Genomic DNA, 20,278 nt, shown 5'->3' with positions numbered 1-20,278 from the left:
TATGACATACATATATGACATGCAGATGTTCGTCATCTAAGTTGATTTTGACGATTTAAATTTAAGTAATCCAAAATGAAATTAACACACAATGACATATACTGCCTGTTTTCCTGTGATAGCAAATAACCTTAAATGAAAATGTCAGTATATAGATTGCATGCGTCCAAAAGGCTTGTCTAAATGTACCATGGTAAGAATGATAGAATGCAGACATTTGAAAGTCAAGGATGAACAAACTTCCGAATACTTGAGAAGCCACATAACCAAACGGACATATATAGAATAACCAACAGTATATAGGTTTTACATTAAATTAGACAGTTCGATGTCGAAAACCGATCAAAACAGAAAAATAAATGTTCAACAATAAACAAGGTTACCATACAATATGATCAGTTCTAAATCGTTCAGGTTTAGACATTGGTTGTGAATACATTAAACAATAGCAACAAAAGAGCTGCCATCAACACCCGTTATCTTCAAAAGAACAAAAACATTTAAGATATGACTTCTGACATATGACATATAAATGTCTCTTATGTATATTTATTATTTGTTATCTAATAAATTTACCACCAAATAAAAAAAAAAAAAAAAAAAACATTTTGTGTGATTCCGTTGAAAATTGAAAAAATAAAAAACAAAAAATGTTTTAAAACCACAAGAATGGAAAGGAACCATAACTTGTTACTGCGGAATATTGTTGTGAACTATATGAACTGTTCATTGACCTTTAAAGTCATCTATATCTATCCATTTTTACCCGTTGGATTCTATTATAAGCGAGACATACGTGTAACTAAATTGACTCTGCATTTATGTTTATATTCAAAATTAGAAATAATTTCAGTGATAACCAAATTATGTGATGATAATTCTGTTTGTTACTTATAATTTCTACAGATCAAAATGCCTATCTTAATCTAACTTAAGGTTTAATTGAAATCAGAAAAAAAAAGATGCAGGATTAACGTCAAGTCAATGAGAGCGATCCAACGACGAAAATTAACCAAAAGAGACCTCGTGGGCAACATACAGTTTTCAGCAATATTCAAGTGTCTATAAAATATGCCAACATCTAAATCGTCCCGTGTGTGTAAAAGTTTCGAGCAACTGTAACAGGGCTAAGCAAGGATCTGCCATCAACGCAGAGATTCTCAAGATGACGAACACATTAAAATACGGGATACACATGCAGATGTCTGTCATCTCTGTTGATTTTCACGATTTATATTTATGTAATCCAGAATGCAAATAACAAGAACATGTTTTTCCTTTTTCACTCCAAATAAGAATAATTCTTTATAGATTGCAGGCGTTCAAAAACGCTTAACTAGATTAACGTAATTAGGACGATAAAGTCCTAATGTTTGAAAGTCAAGAAGTTACAAATACTTGTAAACCTGTGAAATTTTATAACCCAAAGGGAAATAAAAATAATAACCACCATTATGTAAGTTTCATTTCCAAATCGTCCCGAGTTGATAGAAGTTGTGAGCCGAATTAACAGTAGCACCCAAAGAGCTGCTATTATCGCCAAAATAACGCAAAACGTTTAAGATATTACTTTTGACAAATGGCATTAAAATTCCTGTCATGTTAACCCAGTCTGTCTTATCTAATAAGATCATTGCCAAATGAAAAGAATACTTTGTGTGATTCTGTTGATCAAAAACTCAAATCATCGTGTTGATCTCAGTAATAATAACTGTCAACCGATTAAAAGTGTCTATATTTATGTATTTTTGTGTGTATTTAAACCGACATGGTTTAGATTTGTATTTTGAGGGGTAAAAATCGACAACATAATAATAAAATATTGCTTGTACAACATTACCGCTATCCCTCACTTAATCGTATCTTCTCATCTACATTATGACAAAATGAAACCAGGCTAATTGCTTACTGCCGAATTAAAATAGTAGGAGGATCAAATCAAAAAACAAAAGGGAGGACTAAAAACCAAATATGCAGAAACTTTGTGTACCAAATATGTCTAAGGCCATCTAGAAATATGCATGATGAAGAAAAACGAACAGTTGATTTTCAGAAAATGATATTCCATATTAGCAGAAGATTTCAGAACTGGTAATATCTTCGAGGACAAAACACCACATGCAGTTGCTTCGGGAAAATGGTTGTGACAACTTATCAAATAAGTTAGGCTTAAAAATTAGACAATTGTCATAGCCATAATCTCGTCTTTAGTTTCTCGATTATGACTCATTTATCGTTTTGATTGCTCCCTTGTTTCGCCGTCTCTTTTTTTTTTTATGTTATTATGTATTAACCTGCTTTATATGATGGCTAACTATGCTGCAAATGGAATTATTGCACCAGTTTAGAAACGGAATCATTATAGTCAGCAATTTGCTACCAACAATTTTAATCTAGTGAATATGCCTGAATAATTTGTATCGTCAATTCTATTTAAATATAGTGTATTTTATATATGTGACCTACATAGCATAAATGGGAAACAAAGGAATTCATGTTTTTTTCTTTTTGTCATAAAAGAAAGTTTTGTATCAACAAGCACTCATTGGAATATTTTAATAAATGTTAATCAAACAAAGTCAACAAATATTTTCTATGCAAAAGTTTAGCATATTGATGTACTTTCTTTTCTTATTTTTTATTTGTCAATGTTGAGTCTTTTGTAGACAAAACACACGTCTGAAATATGAAATTATTGGCCTGATATTATAAATTCTTTTTTATGTGTGTATTTGTTCTTGGCTCTTTACAAAGTAAAGTTTTGGTGACTTAACACCAGCAATATGTATCTTCGTGCAAAAAGCAATGTTTAAAAAAAAATCAGATCCCTATATTATCAATAACAAACAAAGTTCAAATGCACACAGTAATGCGACCTATTCACTGATAGTTTGGGGGGAAAGGTGTTTCTTTAAGAAAATATTCATCAATTTGTTATATGCCACTATCTTATAAGCTGCATGTCTTATTTGCAGATCAAGATGGAATGCAGTGTGGAGAAAATGTTCTTCTAAACGAAATTTGAGAGTGAAATCCTCACACAAAAATGTAAGTTTGATTAAGTATATGATGAAACTGTGAATAAATTCACATGTTCTCATGTCCTCGTCTATTGATTACGGTAGTACACGATACAGACATTACCGGAAACAGTGAAACTATAGATCCCGAAATAAGTGTCAAATGACTCAGGATCTTGCAATTTAAGTATTCCCACCGTTTTCTTTGTTATGTGTCTGGTGAACTACCTTGTTTCATAAATGAATTCATGAAAAATAATTTGTTTATTCGTTGTAATTTGATTTTAAATAGTTTATAAGTACTGATAATACACTTTGATCGGTACTCTTTGTATTTGACCTTTTTACCCTTGTCCGTCCGTACGTCTCAAAATTGTTTCCGTTCTCTAACTTTAGTTTGCCTCAACCAAACTCATACACAATGCTTATTACCATAAAACACAGACCAAGTTTGAATTTGGGTGGCGTCACTTTTACAGTTCTATAGTTATGTTGTATAACGTTATATGGAAGCGGGGGCATCATTTTTGTCAAATGGACACATTCTCCATTTATCTTAGTTGTTTTTGTGCTTCGTTAAGATTTGATGCGTTAACTCCTTTCTAATTGATTTTACAGTTTGTTCTTATGTTGTGTTGTTATACAAAATTTCTAGGCCACACATGGGGTTGAGCGCTCCCGAACATATTACACAGTATTTTGATATGTGTCTGTTCCAATTCAGAAGCCTGTTACTCAGTGGTTGTCGTTGGTTTCTGTCAATTATATTTGTTTTTCGTTTGTTATTTTAATTTAATTATTTTAATACAAAGACTATTGATTTTCTCGTATGATCTATTTTACATTTTGTAGTTTTGAGACCTTTTACAGTGGTATTGGATGTGTTCATTGTTGAACGCCGTGTGGTTGCCTTAAGTTGACACTAACCACATCATTTTGTGGTCCTCACACTTAACCCTCTCTGACAGAGTAATGTGGAAGAACGACTGAAATCTACACTACAAAAGTTTTATGGTCACCATTACGAATAGGTTGACTGATAAGATTTATATGCTTCTCATCTCACTAGCGATTTGCTTTCGCTGTCTTAGATCTTTAGATCCCAAAATAGCTAAATCTGTCTTTCAAATTAACGATTGTGTCTTATTCCCGGTAGTGATATTTCGACTGAGTGTGGACTCGCATGACTGATGATGCATGCATAACAGGAGACGTTATCTCTGTCAATGCAACTTTATCTAATTTTTGGAGCTCAAGAAATTTCTTTGGTTTTTTGTTTGTTACCCAAGCTTATCTTTTTAATCAATTGATGATATTTGAACATTGGTAAATAAAGGCAACACTAGTATACCGCTGTTCAATAGTCATAATACGATTAAGCAAACCAAATCCGGGTAACAAACTAAAACCGAGGGAAACACATCAACTATAAGAGGAAAACAACGGAACAACAGAAATACTGAACAACGACAAAAGCAAACGACAACATACATAGAAAAGGACTGTAGATAACAACTGCCATATTCCTGACTTGGTAAAGGACATTTAAAGAAAACATGGTGGGTTGAACCTGGTTTTATGGCTAGCCAAACCTCCCGCTTAAATGGCAATGTTAAAAATAACACTAAAATGACAACACTACGTGACAGGAATACAGTACAAACAAACGCAAGAACACTCAGCACAGAGAAAACTGCTGCTGCCTTATTTACATAGTATTCATGATCTGTATTTTTAGCATACATTAAACCTTGTTATTGACGTTTGTTCATTTATTTAATAATTTTGTGTAAAATACTATATTTTTATAATTAAGGAATAGGTAAAGATGTAATTGATCGACAGAACCTGTATGACGATAACCCCTGGTCTAAGGAGAAAATGGAAAAGCACTGAAACTGGTATTCAAGAAAGTAAAAGAATAGAAAAAGGAAAAGAAATATGAACAACAAGAATAATTGGTCATTTTATTAAAACGGGGACCAACCAAAAACATAGCTTTGTTGTCTATTAAAACCGTTTAAAGGGATACTTCACAAAAAAATGAAAAATTGATATTATGTTGATTATGTATAAAAAACCACAAATTCATAAATATTAAAGTTTAATTCTGCTAGATAAGAGATCACCATCAATTATAAATTTAGAGTATCACTTCTCCGCGTGCGTCCATTTTGACATCATTCCTGAATATGAAACCACGATATATCTATAAACCATAAAGGACCAAATCAAGCAGTAACCTAACGTAGTCGTAATTGAGTGTCGATATCTTGTCAAGCGTACTGTTGTTTTACCCGACAAGGAAAGCCTAAACAGTTTCCCGGGTCACAAAAAAAGATGATAATAGACATGGTTGTGCATGCAACCTTTCCTAACTAACTTGACACGGAAAATGTAATTATATATAATTTTTTTTTAATAACTAGTACTATGGTCTGTCGTTTTAAAACTGTTTTTTTTACTAAGTTTTTGAAACAAGAAATTCTAATGGACATTAGTTAAAAAGTTCAAAGTGATAATTTAAGTGTTCCGTGTAAAAATGTTTTCGAAAATCTAGTGTGTTCATAATTCATTTATGTAATAATCTTATTTAAATAAATTCGGACCTTCCCTTATCTGATCACCAGCATGGCTAAAGGAATTGTTCCCAGAGGTATTGTGAGTTGACACGTCCAGGTATTCAAGCGATTTCCTGTCGGGCTTTAAAACTCTTATTACACATTTACATAAAGCAAGTTCGTGCATCACTTCACCTCTGAGGGTATTGAGAAGTGTACACGGCTGATAACTTGCAACTTTCCATTTTGAAACTATCAGGTGAATATACATCTTTGTCTTGCGTGTCCGATAGTGATATGCTAGTCTTTACTAAACCATATAGATATAATAGCCATTATATATATAACTAAACTCATACGCTTGTTTATAAATAACATTTATGGTGTAAAGAATATTTATGAAAATCTAAATAATTCCAAAAAAAGATTTGATAAAATAAAAATATATTTACATATTTTACAAACGTAAATCGAGGAAAATGTAAGTAATTACTCGTTGTCAATAATTATGGACATTTTGAAACGTACAAATATTGATTTAACAAAATGTACGCACTTGTCGATCATTGGATTATACGCCTAGATAGAAGGTTACGAAACTATAGATAGTCGCAATTTAGAATATATTCATGTATATTGAATATACGAGAGAAACATCCAAAACCAATCTGATTTAAATACAGGTCGATATCTAACTTGCTTTGGTTCATCGCAGTTATGCACATAGTAAAATCACAGATTTTTATTTCAATTAGATTATTTTGAACAGTTTAAGAAAGTCGTCATCATCTCAATGGTTGTGTATTATGTATAATAATGTGAACATGGTTCTATTATACCGGTAGTACCTCATGTCAATTTTCCTGTTCAAACATGCATGTAATATATATGCCACTGGACGTACACTAATGATCCCCAAAAATCTTATTTGAAGAAATAAAAAACTTCACTCCGAATAGACTGATAGTAGATGTATTAACGTCTGGTCAGCTAGAGGGTTGATTAATTTATTTAGTTATCTTAAAACGGAGGGGGATAAACCATTCCTAATATTGCACTTATGCATAAAATATTAAATGAGAGTTATATAAGAGAAAATATAAATACGAAAAGACGCATATCTGGTAAAAAAAAAGTCTCACTGGCAACTATAGAATTTCACGTACAATTGTCATTCTTAATCGAAATAACGGACAGTCATTAAAATACATGCATGTACACTTTGATAAAAAGGGGTGCTGCAGTTGCATATTATTCATCATAAATCTATTTCAAGTATATACTTTCCTGTCATTCTTATAAGTTAACACAGAGACATGTAACTATACATCTCTGGTTAACGACAATCAACCATATAAATATTTGAATCTGAAGTGACTTACCGTTCATCTCTTTCTTTTTTTTTTTTTTTTTTGATTTGGGCAGGTACACAAACATTGTAATGTTAGATATACTGTTCCCAGGTTGGGAGGGGGCGGTGGTTGGAGGTGAAGTATATCGAAAGTTACAAAATAAGAACGTTGTATTTATGAATTTACATGAAGAATTCTGATCGTGGGCGTAGGTTTCTTTTTTTTTTAAGTTCAGTGATTTAAATTGAGAGAAAAAATTCTAGTCAGAATTTAAATCGTACCGGCAATTTCCACCTAAGACTCCTCTAAAATCATGAATGGTCATGCTTCACAATCATCAGAATTTTCTTTGCATTGGTTCATTCTGTATCGGTATAGTGATTTACCTTGACATTTCATTTAACTTAAAGAATATACTACTTGTCCGCTTTAGGTGTATTCTTGTCAGTTAAGACTGACATATATGTCTCTGGTATATAGTGGGTTTATGAATGAATGATTAGTCTTGCAAAGGTACAAGATATAAAGTACATTGAAAATTGATTCCGCCGGTCTGTCTCCATTCAAAAAAGGAAAGTTGACGTTAGATTGATTCTGTTATTTTTTTTAAACATCGTTGGTCAAATAGCTAAAGTATGTATACGTTGTGAGATTTTTAATATTTTAATAAGGGCATTCCCGATTAGGTAAATGTAGCTCGCTGTGGACGGACTAAGCTATATTAATCATGTAGCCGCGATAATTTTCTCTAAACATTGAAATATTCAAGGTTAATACCCATGATAATTTGAAAAAGTAAGTACAGTGTTTGGTTTATACGCTCGTTTTCGTGGGCCATTTTTATTTATAAAATTATTTAATTGAAAGTAATTCAGAATTTCGATGTTACAACAAAATACTCACCTATCTATTTTAAAATTAAGCTTACGCAAAATATAAAAGATATACATGTATATAACGGCGATTCAGGTATTTTGCCACCATATTCCTCCCCAAATAATTAATGTTTTTATCATTCATACGAAATGTTGTTCACACCTGTAACGGTGAACCAAGTTGGCTAAAATTCACTGAGTGAAGATCAAAAGAATAGAATTACAGAATGCTAATCTTTTAATTACCTTGAATTTAACCACGCATTCAACAGGTAGTCACTAAGTGTCAGTAAAAGCCTTCAGGTGAGAATACAAACATGCATTTGTAAAACAATATCAGTTATATATGTCTGTTCAAAATATCCGTCGGAAAAAAAAGTCATAAAAATATATTCTAATGTATGATTTACTTTTATAACTATAATCATATCAGAAATCCTTTAAATATAAATCGTACATTTTAATTTTGAAAGTTGCACGGCAATCAACCATATAAATATTTGAATCTGAAGTGACTTACCGTTCATCTCTTTCTTTTTTTTTTTTTCTTTTTTTTTTTTTTTGATTTGGGCAGGTACACAAACATTGTAATGTTAGATATACTGTTCCCAGGTTGGGAGGGGGCGGTGGTTGGAGGTGAAGTATATCGAAAGTTACAAAATAAGAACGTTGTATTTATGAATTTACATGAAGAATTCTGATCGTGGGCGTAGGTTTCTTTTTTTTTTAAGTTCAGTGATTTAAATTGAGAGAAAAAATTCTAGTCAGAATTTAAATCGTACCGGCAATTTCCACCTAAGACTCCTCTAAAATCATGAATGGTCATGCTTCACAATCATCAGAATTTTCTTTGCATTGGTTCATTCTGTATCGGTATAGTGATTTACCTTGACATTTCCGGGTATAACAGAGCTTCTTGTATATTACCTGTATGTGGTTAGGTGACGTCCCATGAGGTCTTACGTATACAGGTTCACATTTATAATGGTTTCTGATATAACAAGGTTTTATGACATTCACACTAGGTAAATGTAGCTCGCTGTGGACGGACTAAGCTATATTAATCATGTAGCCGCGATAATTTTCTCTAAACATTGAAATATTCAAGGTTAATACCCATGATAATTTGAAAAAGTAAGTACAGTGTTTGGTTTATACGCTCGTTTTCGTGGGCCATTTTTATTTATAAAATTATTTAATTGAAAGTAATTCAGAATTTCGATGTTACAACAAAATACTCACCTATCTATTTTAAAATTAAGCTTACGCAAAATATAAAAGATATACATGTATATAACGGCGATTCAGGTATTTTGCCACCATATTCCTCCCCAAATAATTAATGTTTTTATCATTCATACGAAATGTTGTTCACACCTGTAACGGTGAACCAAGTTGGCTAAAATTCACTGAGTGAAGATCAAAAGAATAGAATTACAGAATGCTAATCTTTTAATTACCTTGAATTTAACCACGCATTCAACAGGTAGTCACTAAGTGTCAGTAAAAGCCTTCAGGTGAGAATACAAACATGCATTTGTAAAACAATATCAGTTATATATGTCTGTTCAAAATATCCGTCGGAAAAAAAATATGAACTCCCAGGAAAATTTAAAACGGAAAGTCTTTTATTAAATGGCAAAATCAAAAGCTAAAACGCATCAAAAGAATGGAAAACAACTTTCATATTCCTGACTTGGTACAGGCATTTCCTTATATAGAAAATGGTGGTTTAAACCTAGTTTAATAGCTAGCTAAACGTATCACGTGTATGACAGTCACATAAAATTCCATTATATTGACAACAATGTGTGATAAAAATAATACCGAGCCACGCAAACAGTATATAACCAAAAACGGGCTAAAGAGTAAAGGTTAAAACTATACAAAGACAAATAAAAAGAACAACCGTTATCGATCTTCATAAGGTTCATGTGATTTCCTCCGTTTTGTTTGTTACCTTGATTTGTATTTTCTTTATTGATTTACGAGATTTTAGCATTGGTAAAGTACTGTTGCCTTCATTTATTTCCTGTCACAAGTACCTCGGTTTTGGAAGAATTAAATTTTCAAATGTTGCCAAGGGTTCCATGAGGTAAAGTTGGATCGCAAGTTGAGTCGGTTAACAGTTATGGAATATCTGTGTCGTAGATGACTACGGATCTGTTCCATTAAAGATTCACGGAAAGTTTCGGTACCGACTATTGACACCGACTTGGACAGATGAAATGAAAGGGGTTGTCTAAAATGTGAATTTTACGGCGCACTTGAGACATAAGATATTTTTGTGCAAATTAAATGAGATTCACTATTGACATGCTTGCTATCACTCCACTGGCAAAAAGCAGCAAAATTTGAATCATCCAACGTAACTTCACATTTCAATCGGATATATCGTCTAGCTTTTACTCGTTAATATGAAGCCAGCTAAGTACTTTTGAATGATGTTTTAACAACTACAATGCCATAGTGTACAAATAAAGAAAAAAACGTTTTCTGATAGAAATATTTCCCTATTCCACAGATAAGAAAAAAAGAGATAACAAGGAGGTGGGAGAAGCGGACCAGATAATCAGTGCTGACCAAAACTTACTTGAAAATTTGTGCCAACCAATTTGCGGCTTTGGTGGCCATTCTGACAAGCTTCAAGGTCATTGGACACAATTTAAAAATATGGTAACCCAGGGAAATTTCTATTCAGTTTGGTTCGAATGAGCCAATTAGTGTTTTACGATAATATGTCTAACTAATCACTGACCATGTGGGCACGTTTAGAATTTGATTTCGTATAAGATGACATGCACTTGTATGGTTACCTATTCGAAGTTAATTTCTATCATTATAAATTCAAAATGATGGGTACCTTATGGAAGGACCCAAGAAAAATTGAGGAGACATGACTGTGCAGGACGTGTTAACCGACGACAAACAATATTCTATTAAATAAATTAAATGAATTGTTGTGTAAAATATTGTTTAAAAGTACCTTGCAACTTTTACCTTGAAGTCCATTTGGTTTTAGTACATTTTCGTTAATTTTAAGATGATCAACATCATTTAATCAAAACTATGACATCACTGAAAGACAATTTGTACTCATTCTGTGCGAAGCAATTAGTTCCATATGTGGAACAGGATATATTTACTCTTCCGGAGCAGCTGACACCACATTGGTTTTTTGTGGGGTTCATGTTGCTCAGTTTTTGTTTTTGTATGTAGTGTTTTGTAGATTGGTTTTTTCCTTAATTTAGTCCAGTCTGTCCACGCCAAATATGGCATAAATCTAAACAAATTGCAACAGAAATAGTTTCAAAATGCCAAAGCATGGCATAATCATATTTAAAAAGTCTAGAAAAATCGGAAATCACAATTTTCATGATTTTGGCATAAAAACCTTGATTTTAATCAAAATTTGATGGAAATTGTGACAAAATTGAAAATCTTAATCATTGCGGTATGTCAGCCAAGAAAATGTCACAAACGAACTCAAGTTACTAATACGACTACAAAGCTCATTTCCGATGGTAAATTTACCATCCAGAGTTAGATTTATCGGTAAAATTATCCCTTTTAATGAAAAAATAACTAAAAAATTGCAAAAAATTTATATATTTGAGATTCATATCCGACTGTTTTCAAACGTTTTATTTTGAAGGCTGCTCTAAAATAAACATGCAAAACACAATTATTTACAATTATTTACGGAGTGAAAACAGAAAAAAAATATAGTTGTGTTATTGAAAATCTATTTATTTTTCAACAAAATTAGCAAACATTACCCCCAAAAACGAAATAAATTTCAATACAAAATGTACTAATATTTAAGATTTTGGTATAACATTAATTGAATTGTACCTGGCCTAATCTGTTCAATAATTGATTACTTGGTTTTCTTAAGCTTGTTGTTTTCGTAATCATCTAAAAATATTATGAAGCTATATATAATTTCTGAAAATTAAATTTTTGAAAATATTTGATTTTGTCTTAATTGAAGTTACACAGACAATTTTGAAATAGGTCTTCTTAATGCATAGTTTAATGTTTCTACAATGTACATGTATATTGATGCCTTCACATATCGTCAAGTGCATCGGCTTATGTAATGTTACATCTATTTGAACAAGTTATTCCCCGATATTCCCCACATGCTGAAGAACAGTCTATTCCGTGTTTACGGCAAAAGCATCGTTTTGTGTCACAGTTTTATTTGCAATTATGTCTGATTAAGAAGCTTTTCAGGAGGCGGTGGAAGTATTGCTCTAATTGGAAGCAATTTGACAACCCCATTTCTTTGGATCTAATTTATCACCTTTCCCAATCCGTACTTGAGATTGATGATAGAATCTCATGCAATGAAGCTTAGCAGCGTCAGCTGTTGGTGGTAGCGTGTGTACTTGTACATATATATTTCCAACGCAAACCTTGGAGGCGAATATTCTGTAGCACAGCATAACTTATGTTTCAACTTCTTGTAACCCTCCATATAATGCAACAAAGATTTGTTCCTCTGCTTTATGAATGCTCTCGACACTAGACTCCTGGCAAAAGACTGCTGCATGATCTTGTAATTTAATGTTTGTGCTAATTTTCTTGAAAATCATGCCCGTGCCTTGACCAAAAATTGGAGATGTTGTGTCACATCCGCTAAAAGCGTGAATGAATGGCAAAATATTGCAAACGAGTGGTCCAAGTTTTCTCCTTGTCTCGGGTATGTCCCAAATCTTTATTTTGTGAGTTGTTTGCTTGGGTTCTGATTTAAAGTAAATCTTGTTGATAGTATTTTGTGAATGATAACAGAGCAGTATGAGTAGGTTAGTGTCCTAAGACGGTAGTTGTATTTTGATCCGACTTTTCGATTGATGTAAGCACAATCTCTAGATCAGCTTCGTCTTCTGCATGGATAACTTGAAAATGTCCGTCCTTAATTTTCTCTCCAAGGGTATTGATATAGAGCTGTTTGTTTTCAGAATTTGAAAAGAATTCATCTTTTTATGTTTTAATTGGTGTGCAATTGTTGAAATTGACTTTTGGAGATCTTTATCATCTTTATAGTGATTGTTAACATAATTGACGTACGTTATACATATGGTATCAACCGTAGCCCCTTTTTTCCGTGGTAAACGGTGTATAAGAGAACCTTCATCAAGTACAAAGTATGTTTCTGTTGGTGCCTTTGGTTTTAAGTTCAATCAAATTCCACATATATTCGGCAAGAGTTGATTTTTCGGGCTCTCTTGGAAGGCCCGTGGTTTCGTTTTTAATTTTTTTTACCATGATATTGTCGGTATCTCTGCTACTAATGAGTTATGATTTCCCCCTTTGTATTTTTCGCCACCTATTTGTCCTTTATTATACTTATGTTGCAACCCTATCAAGTAATGACGATTTATATTGGATTTACTATTCAGGCTGTCTGTGGTTTCACAACTCTCAAATGTTTGTATATCTTTAGATTTACAAATATTGGTTTTGAACGTACCGGATGGAATGAATTTTGGAAACACTTGATGTACGCCCGGAAATTACATGCTTTGTTGTTTAATTATACATGTTATAGTTAATGCAGGTATTGGTGTTTCTGATGATATATCGGATTTCGTAAAGTGTTGATGATTGCAATGTATCGAATTTATGATTATCAGTGATGCATTGTTGTGAATTAGTTTTTAAACGGTATATGACATGTTATCTAAAAGGATTTTTAAATATGTATGTGCATTAGACGTTAGTTACGTCTGTAATTTGACATCTTTTATACCAGCTGTCTATGAGGGTTCTTAGAAAAATCATAAAGAATGTATAATATAAATCAATAAGGTGAATAAGATTTTTTAGTAATAATAAAAACTTATTGTTATGTTTACTACAATTTTAAACACATCAAAACAATTGGGTTGTTTTCTGTACTCTACACCACATTCTAAATTTGATCGTCTATATAAGCTCATAAGTGTCCTTAATTGAGAATGAAAATTCTAAAGCTTGTTCCTGCTCTTGGTGAAGTAAATCCTATTTTTTTAAGAACCATACCGATTCAGAAAGGTAGCAGACACCAAAGAGAGGATTCAAAATCATACATCGATCACGGATCAAAAAAAAAAAACAGTACACAAAAAGCTAGATAGAAAAATACTGCAACAGGAACCCCATCGAAATCAGGGGATGATCTCTTTTACTCCGGAAGGGTAAGAGATGATGGCTGATACCACAGAATTCTAGATTCCTTTATTTTATTATATTGAATACATTTTCTGAGGGTCAAGTGGTATTTCGACAAACACTTAGCGTTCCATTGGTAGTTAGTGTAACAAAACACAAGTGAGCCTGTTAGAAAGACCCTTTCATTTCAGTTAAGTGTATACTGATCAGTATGTTAACTGATGAAGCAGGAACACTAGAAATGTAACTCTTCTTATAATACAATTAACAAAACCAATACTTTGTTTACGTCGGTAACCAAACTTATTGAAAATCATTTCAGATTGTTTTGTTTTCCACATTTATTGAACTGAATTAGAAACTTTGCATTCAGACTTTTATAAAAATATAAATCTTGGCTGCATATTGATGAAAAACATGCAGACAAAATCTAAATATGTTTACCAGTGTGTTCCACAAAATCTTAAACCTGGTAAAACATCCTGAAATCCACCTATGAATGCTATATTCCAGAAATTAAGTTTTACGAGCAAATCAATTGTTGCATATCAATTGGTTTTGTTGATTTTTTTTTATATCTTTGGAAGAGTTGCTTGTAAGAAGTAATCCCTTGGACTTGAAATAATGATGATCATAAAGAATAGAAGGCCTGCTTAAGTTTTGATATTTGTCTCGAAATTGTCATTCATGAAAGACCACATGGTGATTTTTGGATGACTCTTTTAGTGTCTCAATTGGTTAGGTAAATTTTTATTGGAGTTTACCTCGAACATTGATGTTTTTCGCATATAACTTAATTAAGCTATTTTCTCTCTTGTTGTTACTAAAAGTTTTAAAGGCAAAAGTTACTTCCTATTTTTAGTCTAGCAATAATTTTATTGATGAGAGTCTATTACTATATATCTTAATATGATTAAAGCAAGTTACTCATTGGATTACATGGAAAGATGCCGGCATCATTAAACACATTATTGTCAGGTTTACTAGAGCATGATGCCTTTTCAAAATCTATATCCTGGTCCATTGTTGACTTGTCAGAGTAACCCGGTTTGTTTTCAGACCATTCAGAGTGGAAACTGGATGTCTGCAGCATTCCTTTGTCTTGTAGATCGTTGATTCCATCTGTTTCAAATTTGGACATTTCAACATGTGCGAGGGAACAAAAGCAGTTATGTTCAATCCTGACGTCAATAGCATGTCCGGAAATTTTTTCAAGAGGGGATAACTCTATCGGGTTTTGAAAACACATTTCTGAATAATCCATGGCTGATATTGTGGAATAGTTATGAACTTTTTCTAAATCATGGTCAGTTTCTATTGATTGATATGGATTCAGATAGGAATCATCATCAATAACCTCAAGATATAAGTTTTCTAGTGACGACGTATTCCCACTTTTGCTTGAATGAATGGTTGTGATCGTTTCTCTGTCTGAATTTGAATCTTTGTCGTCAAATGCAACGCCAGATGGAAAAGGAAGCATTTCATTCTCGTTTATTGAATCATATTCAGATAATCTGACTGATCTCTCATCTGTGTCAATGTCATGAAGAGCAATTGCGTGTTTGTGGGCCTCATTGGAAGGGTTTGTTCCGTCAACTACCTCAGTCTTAAGGTGTATTTCTTTAAATCGACGACTGATCCAGATATAACATACAGCGAACATTAACAAAACTAACACAGCTGATCCTATAAACAGTCCAGAAAATGTATTGAAGATAACGGCTAAAATTTAAAACAAAATTATAAGTTATCACTGGTTATTTGAATTAATTGTGAATAAATTGAAATGTCCATAATAATACGACTTCTTTCTTAAAATATATATAGCATTATTTTGCCTTGACACTTTTACTACATTAGCTGTATCTGTTCTCGATTGTAGAAAATTTCGATTTGTTAAATTTTCATTGTCCTTTTAAGACATCTTAATTTACTCTACAGCACTATTAAATATTTCGGCTTGGGAAAAGTTATTTACAATGTAACCCGACACATAGTTGTAAAAATTTTTCTGCACCAATATATATAATTTGTATATAGAAATCTTATTTTGGGCATCAAACCATTTTGATCTTTTAAGATCTGCGACTACCATGAAATGGACGGATAATATTTTTTACATTTTCCCCTGATCTTACTACCTACTGTTCTTTTAAGATCATGAACTGGGCATAATGCTAAAAATATCAGGTAAATGACGTCACGTATCAGTGCAGCAAAGTCAAGTGTTTATTTCCATCAGCTTCAGTTTATCAATTAAATGCACGCGACATCATTTATACGTCAACAGAACAACTATCAAACCTGTTTGTACGCGTGAAATTGTGTTACCAAATGGTTCATTTTATTAGATATTTTCAACCAAAAACAAGGATACTGTTAAGACAAATTGCCGATAAAAGAATATCGACATTTATATTTGTGAGACGGTCTCCATCACCTCGAATATCGGATCGCCCTAGCGGTCTTGCTTGATATTTTTGCTGATAACGTCAGTATCAAAATAAATCATTCTAATATTAGATATTTATATGGATTGTGTGATCGATGTCCTTTGATTCCTAGTTTAAAATGACTCAACATGGAAAGTTATTGACTGTCAAAATGTATTCAAAATGTATTTATTCTAAAACCAGTTGTTGGCATGACACGGGTTTTGTTCTTCTCATATATTTTATGATGGTATAATACTAAACCCCTAACAGGAGGGATTGTGCCTGATATTCATATGATGAAGACATAATCTTTCAATTAGTTTAATTGAGGTCTGGAGCTGGCATGTCAGTAACTGCTAGTAGTCTGTCGTTATTTATGTATTATTGTCATTTTGTTTATTTTCTTTTGTTTCCTATTCTGACATCAGACTCGGACTTCTCTTAAACTGAGTTTTACTGTGCGTACTGTTGTACGTTTGTTTTTTCTACATTGGCTAGAGGTATAGGGGGAGGGTTGAGATCTCAAAAAACATGTTTAACCCCGCCGCATTTTTGCGCCTGTCCCAAGTCAGGAGCCTCTGCCCTTTGTTAGTCTTGTATCATTTTTAATTTTAGTTTCTTGTGTATAATTTGGAGTTTAGCATGACGTCCATTATCACTGAACAAGTATACATATTTGTTTAGGGGCCAGCTGAAGGACGCCTCCGGGTGCGGGAGTTTCTCGCTGCACTGAAGACCCATTGGTGGCCTTCGGCTGTTGTCTGCTCTATGGTCGGGTTGTTGTCTCTTTGACACATTCCCCATTTCCATTCTCAATTTTATTAATAATTTTCACTTTTTCATTTTTACGTATTATATATATATAAATATGCTATGGATAAGATGTTAGGGTTCCAATCGTCGCTTTTGACTATAAATGATCTTATACCTAGCTCGGTGTGTGTTTGTCCACTCTCCATGTCTGTATAGACGAACTGTGTTGATTGGAATTCTTCACTGATTGTCATCAAATCTAGCAAAACATCAAAGCGATGGTTTATTTACGTGCATTCAGATAAATGTCCCTCAGCCTTTTTGCAAGGTAACAAACAATTGTGATGCTAAATAATTAATAATTACAATAAGCCGTTTTGCATGCGATATTTATCTAAATGCAGAGCATTTTAGATACTGTGGATTTATTTATTTTCGACTTTAGTTAATTAGCAAGGTATATAAAACATTACGACATGTAACAGCAAAACTGTTTTAAATCATCCTTGAATTTAGTCATTTTTATTTAAAAAAAACAACATAATAATTCCCTTTGTGTAATTGTTCTGCCCCTTTTTGGTATAATATAATGAAATGCAACACTTGATGTTTACGAAAAAATCATCATCGATACCAGGATTACATTTTTTTATACGGCAGACGCACATTTCGTCTACAAAAGACTCATCGGTGACGCCCGAATAAATGAAATCAAAAAGGCCAAATAAAGTACGAAGTTGAAGAGCATTGAGGACCCAAAATTCCGACAGTTTTCCTCAAATACAGCTAAGTTTATCCATTCCTGGGTTAGAACATACTTAGTATTTTTAAAAATATTAAGTTTTACAAACAGTTAATTTATAAGTAATACTATATCAATGATAACTATTTCAACACAGGTGTTTCGTGTACTAAAGACTCATCAGTGACGCTCGAATCAAAAAATTTAAAAAGATTCCAATGTACAAAGTTGAAGAGCATTGATGACCCAAATTTTGAAAAGTTTTGTCAAATACAGCTTAGGAAATCTATTCCAGGGGTGTAAAATCCGTAGTTTTTTTTTTTACATACAATGTTTTATAAACAGTTAATTTCAAACAATGACCATATTTATGAGTTTGATTATCTCATTGGTATCTTTCGCCTCTCTTTTGTTTTTTTATAAACAGTTATTGTTACACCACGTTATGATATATAAACATGCAGACAACATTTCAACATGTTAACAGGTAAAGTGCAGTAATAGTAACTTCATCTAATTGAGTAGCGTAATATTCAATAATAATTGTAATTTTTCTTCTCTTTTTGGTGTAATATAATGAATTGCAACGCTTGGCGTTTAGGAGTGTAAATATCCCTTTAATATATTCCGTTTCTCCAAACCATTCGATGAGGCTAAAAAAGGAATATTAGACAAAGTTGGGACTAATATGACGGTATAATACCAATGTTCAAACATCACTCAAGTAGAAATAACAAAGACAAGCATTGCAGATGAAATACACGAAGCAGAATGAAATTCGCAATTATAAATTCGGTGACAGATAATCACCTAACAAGGAAGTCTAACAGAAAATCTGAAATGTAAGCTTTCAACAATAGGAACATCCCCAAATTACTGTATATTGGTACGTTTATTACTGTATTACGAATGACATATTTAGTTATCCGATAAATAATTTATATAAGCATACATTAATGTATATATTCTAAATGAGCACACGTTCTGTAAGATATGTGTTCATACCTATAGTGCATGATCTGCAGATTTTACAAAAGAGAATGAATGAAAATATAAAAATAAAGAGATGTGGTATGATTCCCAATGAGACAATTATCCACCAACGTTCTAACGGGTTGCATGTTAAAAGTAAAATCACAAAAATACTGAACTCCGATAAAAATTCAATCGGAAAGTCCCTAATCACATGGCAAAATCAAATGACAAAACACATCAAACGAATGGACAACAACTGTCATATTCCTGACTTGGTACAGGCATTTTCAAATGTAGAAAATGGTGGATTGAACCTGGTTTTATAGCGCTAAACCTCTCACTTGTACGACAGTCGCATCAAATTTAATAATATTGATAATGATGTGTGAACAAAACAAACAGACACAATAGGTAAAAATGTCACAAATAAAGATAAGAAGTCTAATTCGGTAGGTCACATTCGTGAAAAGGGAATGGGATTGGAGTTACGACATAAGGAACATATCTAATATCATCTATATAACAGATATTCCATAACGGTCAACCAACTCGTGATGGCGTCCGTAAAATATACGAAGTGATGATTTCAGCTTCCCAATGCTTCACTATTGAGAAGCTGAAATCATCTCTTTTGTCGTAAAGTTTTGTTTTCAACCGACCCTCATAGTCAATTTCTAGATATAAATCCTAATCTAGTGGCAAAGTCAAGAGCTAAAACACATCAAACGAAGGGATTACAACTGTCATATTCCTGGCTTGGTACAGGCATTTCCTATGTAGGAAATGGTAGATTGAACCTGGCTTTATAGCGCTAAACCTCTCACTTGTACGACAGTCTCATCAAATTCCGTTATATTTACAACGATGCGTGAACAAAACAGACATAATAAATAAAATAGTCAAAATATGGGTACAGCAGTCATCACTGTGTTACAATATCAAAACAAACAATCATTTACAAAAAGGCACAAAAGCATCTATCAAATTAAAAACAACATTCTTTGCTTCGCGTGTCTGACGTCAGAAAATGTAAACGTCACATAAGAAGAAATTTTGTCGTTCAATGTTTATTCAAAACAATTTAATAATTTCACATGGGGAATGTTGGTATAAACCATTTTAAGCAACCGTACGGCCACATTTTGGCCCCTCGCATTCGAACATTAAAAATAATTATAAATCTATTATATAAAATTATTCAGATGTTCATAAGACATTATCTATTAGACATCAGTGTAGATATTTTTTGCATTTTGTCTTACATATTTGGCATTAGGTCTTCAGACTTTTCGCATTTAGTACAAGACTTTAAAAACTGCCGAAAGCTTCATTTCGAGGTCAATCATTGATATTTAGATAATATGAACTAAGTTTTTATCCAAATAATGTTTTGCTATAATTTT

At 32.5% G+C, this 20,278-nt stretch overlaps 2 protein-coding genes across 2 annotated transcripts in view; one reads left to right on the top strand and one right to left on the bottom strand.

Annotated features, from left to right (window-relative positions):
* Positions 1-5,138, top strand: part of LOC127704904 (uncharacterized) — a 54,579-nt gene extending 49,441 nt beyond the window's left edge. The window contains exons 10-11 of the mRNA XM_052209138.1: positions 2,976-3,048; positions 4,837-5,138. Of these exons, the coding sequence (XP_052065098.1) occupies positions 2,976-3,025 (50 nt within the window). The 3' untranslated portion in view covers positions 3,026-3,048; positions 4,837-5,138. The remainder of the gene's footprint in view (positions 1-2,975; positions 3,049-4,836) is intronic.
* A 9,471-nt stretch (positions 5,139-14,609) lies between these two features.
* The window catches only part of LOC127704503 (uncharacterized), a 32,774-nt gene continuing 27,105 nt past the window's right edge, over positions 14,610-20,278 (bottom strand). Inside the window, exons 3-4 of the mRNA XM_052208595.1 lie at positions 17,334-17,417; positions 14,610-15,692 (exon numbers count right to left, since the gene is read on the bottom strand). Of these exons, the coding sequence (XP_052064555.1) occupies positions 14,881-15,692; positions 17,334-17,417 (896 nt within the window). The 3' untranslated portion in view covers positions 14,610-14,880. The remainder of the gene's footprint in view (positions 15,693-17,333; positions 17,418-20,278) is intronic.

Source organism: Mytilus californianus, unplaced genomic scaffold (genome assembly GCF_021869535.1).
Source record: "Mytilus californianus isolate M0D057914Y unplaced genomic scaffold, xbMytCali1.0.p SCAF_6, whole genome shotgun sequence".
NCBI classification, from domain to species: domain Eukaryota; kingdom Metazoa; phylum Mollusca; class Bivalvia; order Mytilida; family Mytilidae; genus Mytilus; species Mytilus californianus.
The sequence above is the reverse complement of the archived record's forward strand: the minus strand, read 5'-3'. Positions and strand labels throughout refer to the sequence as shown.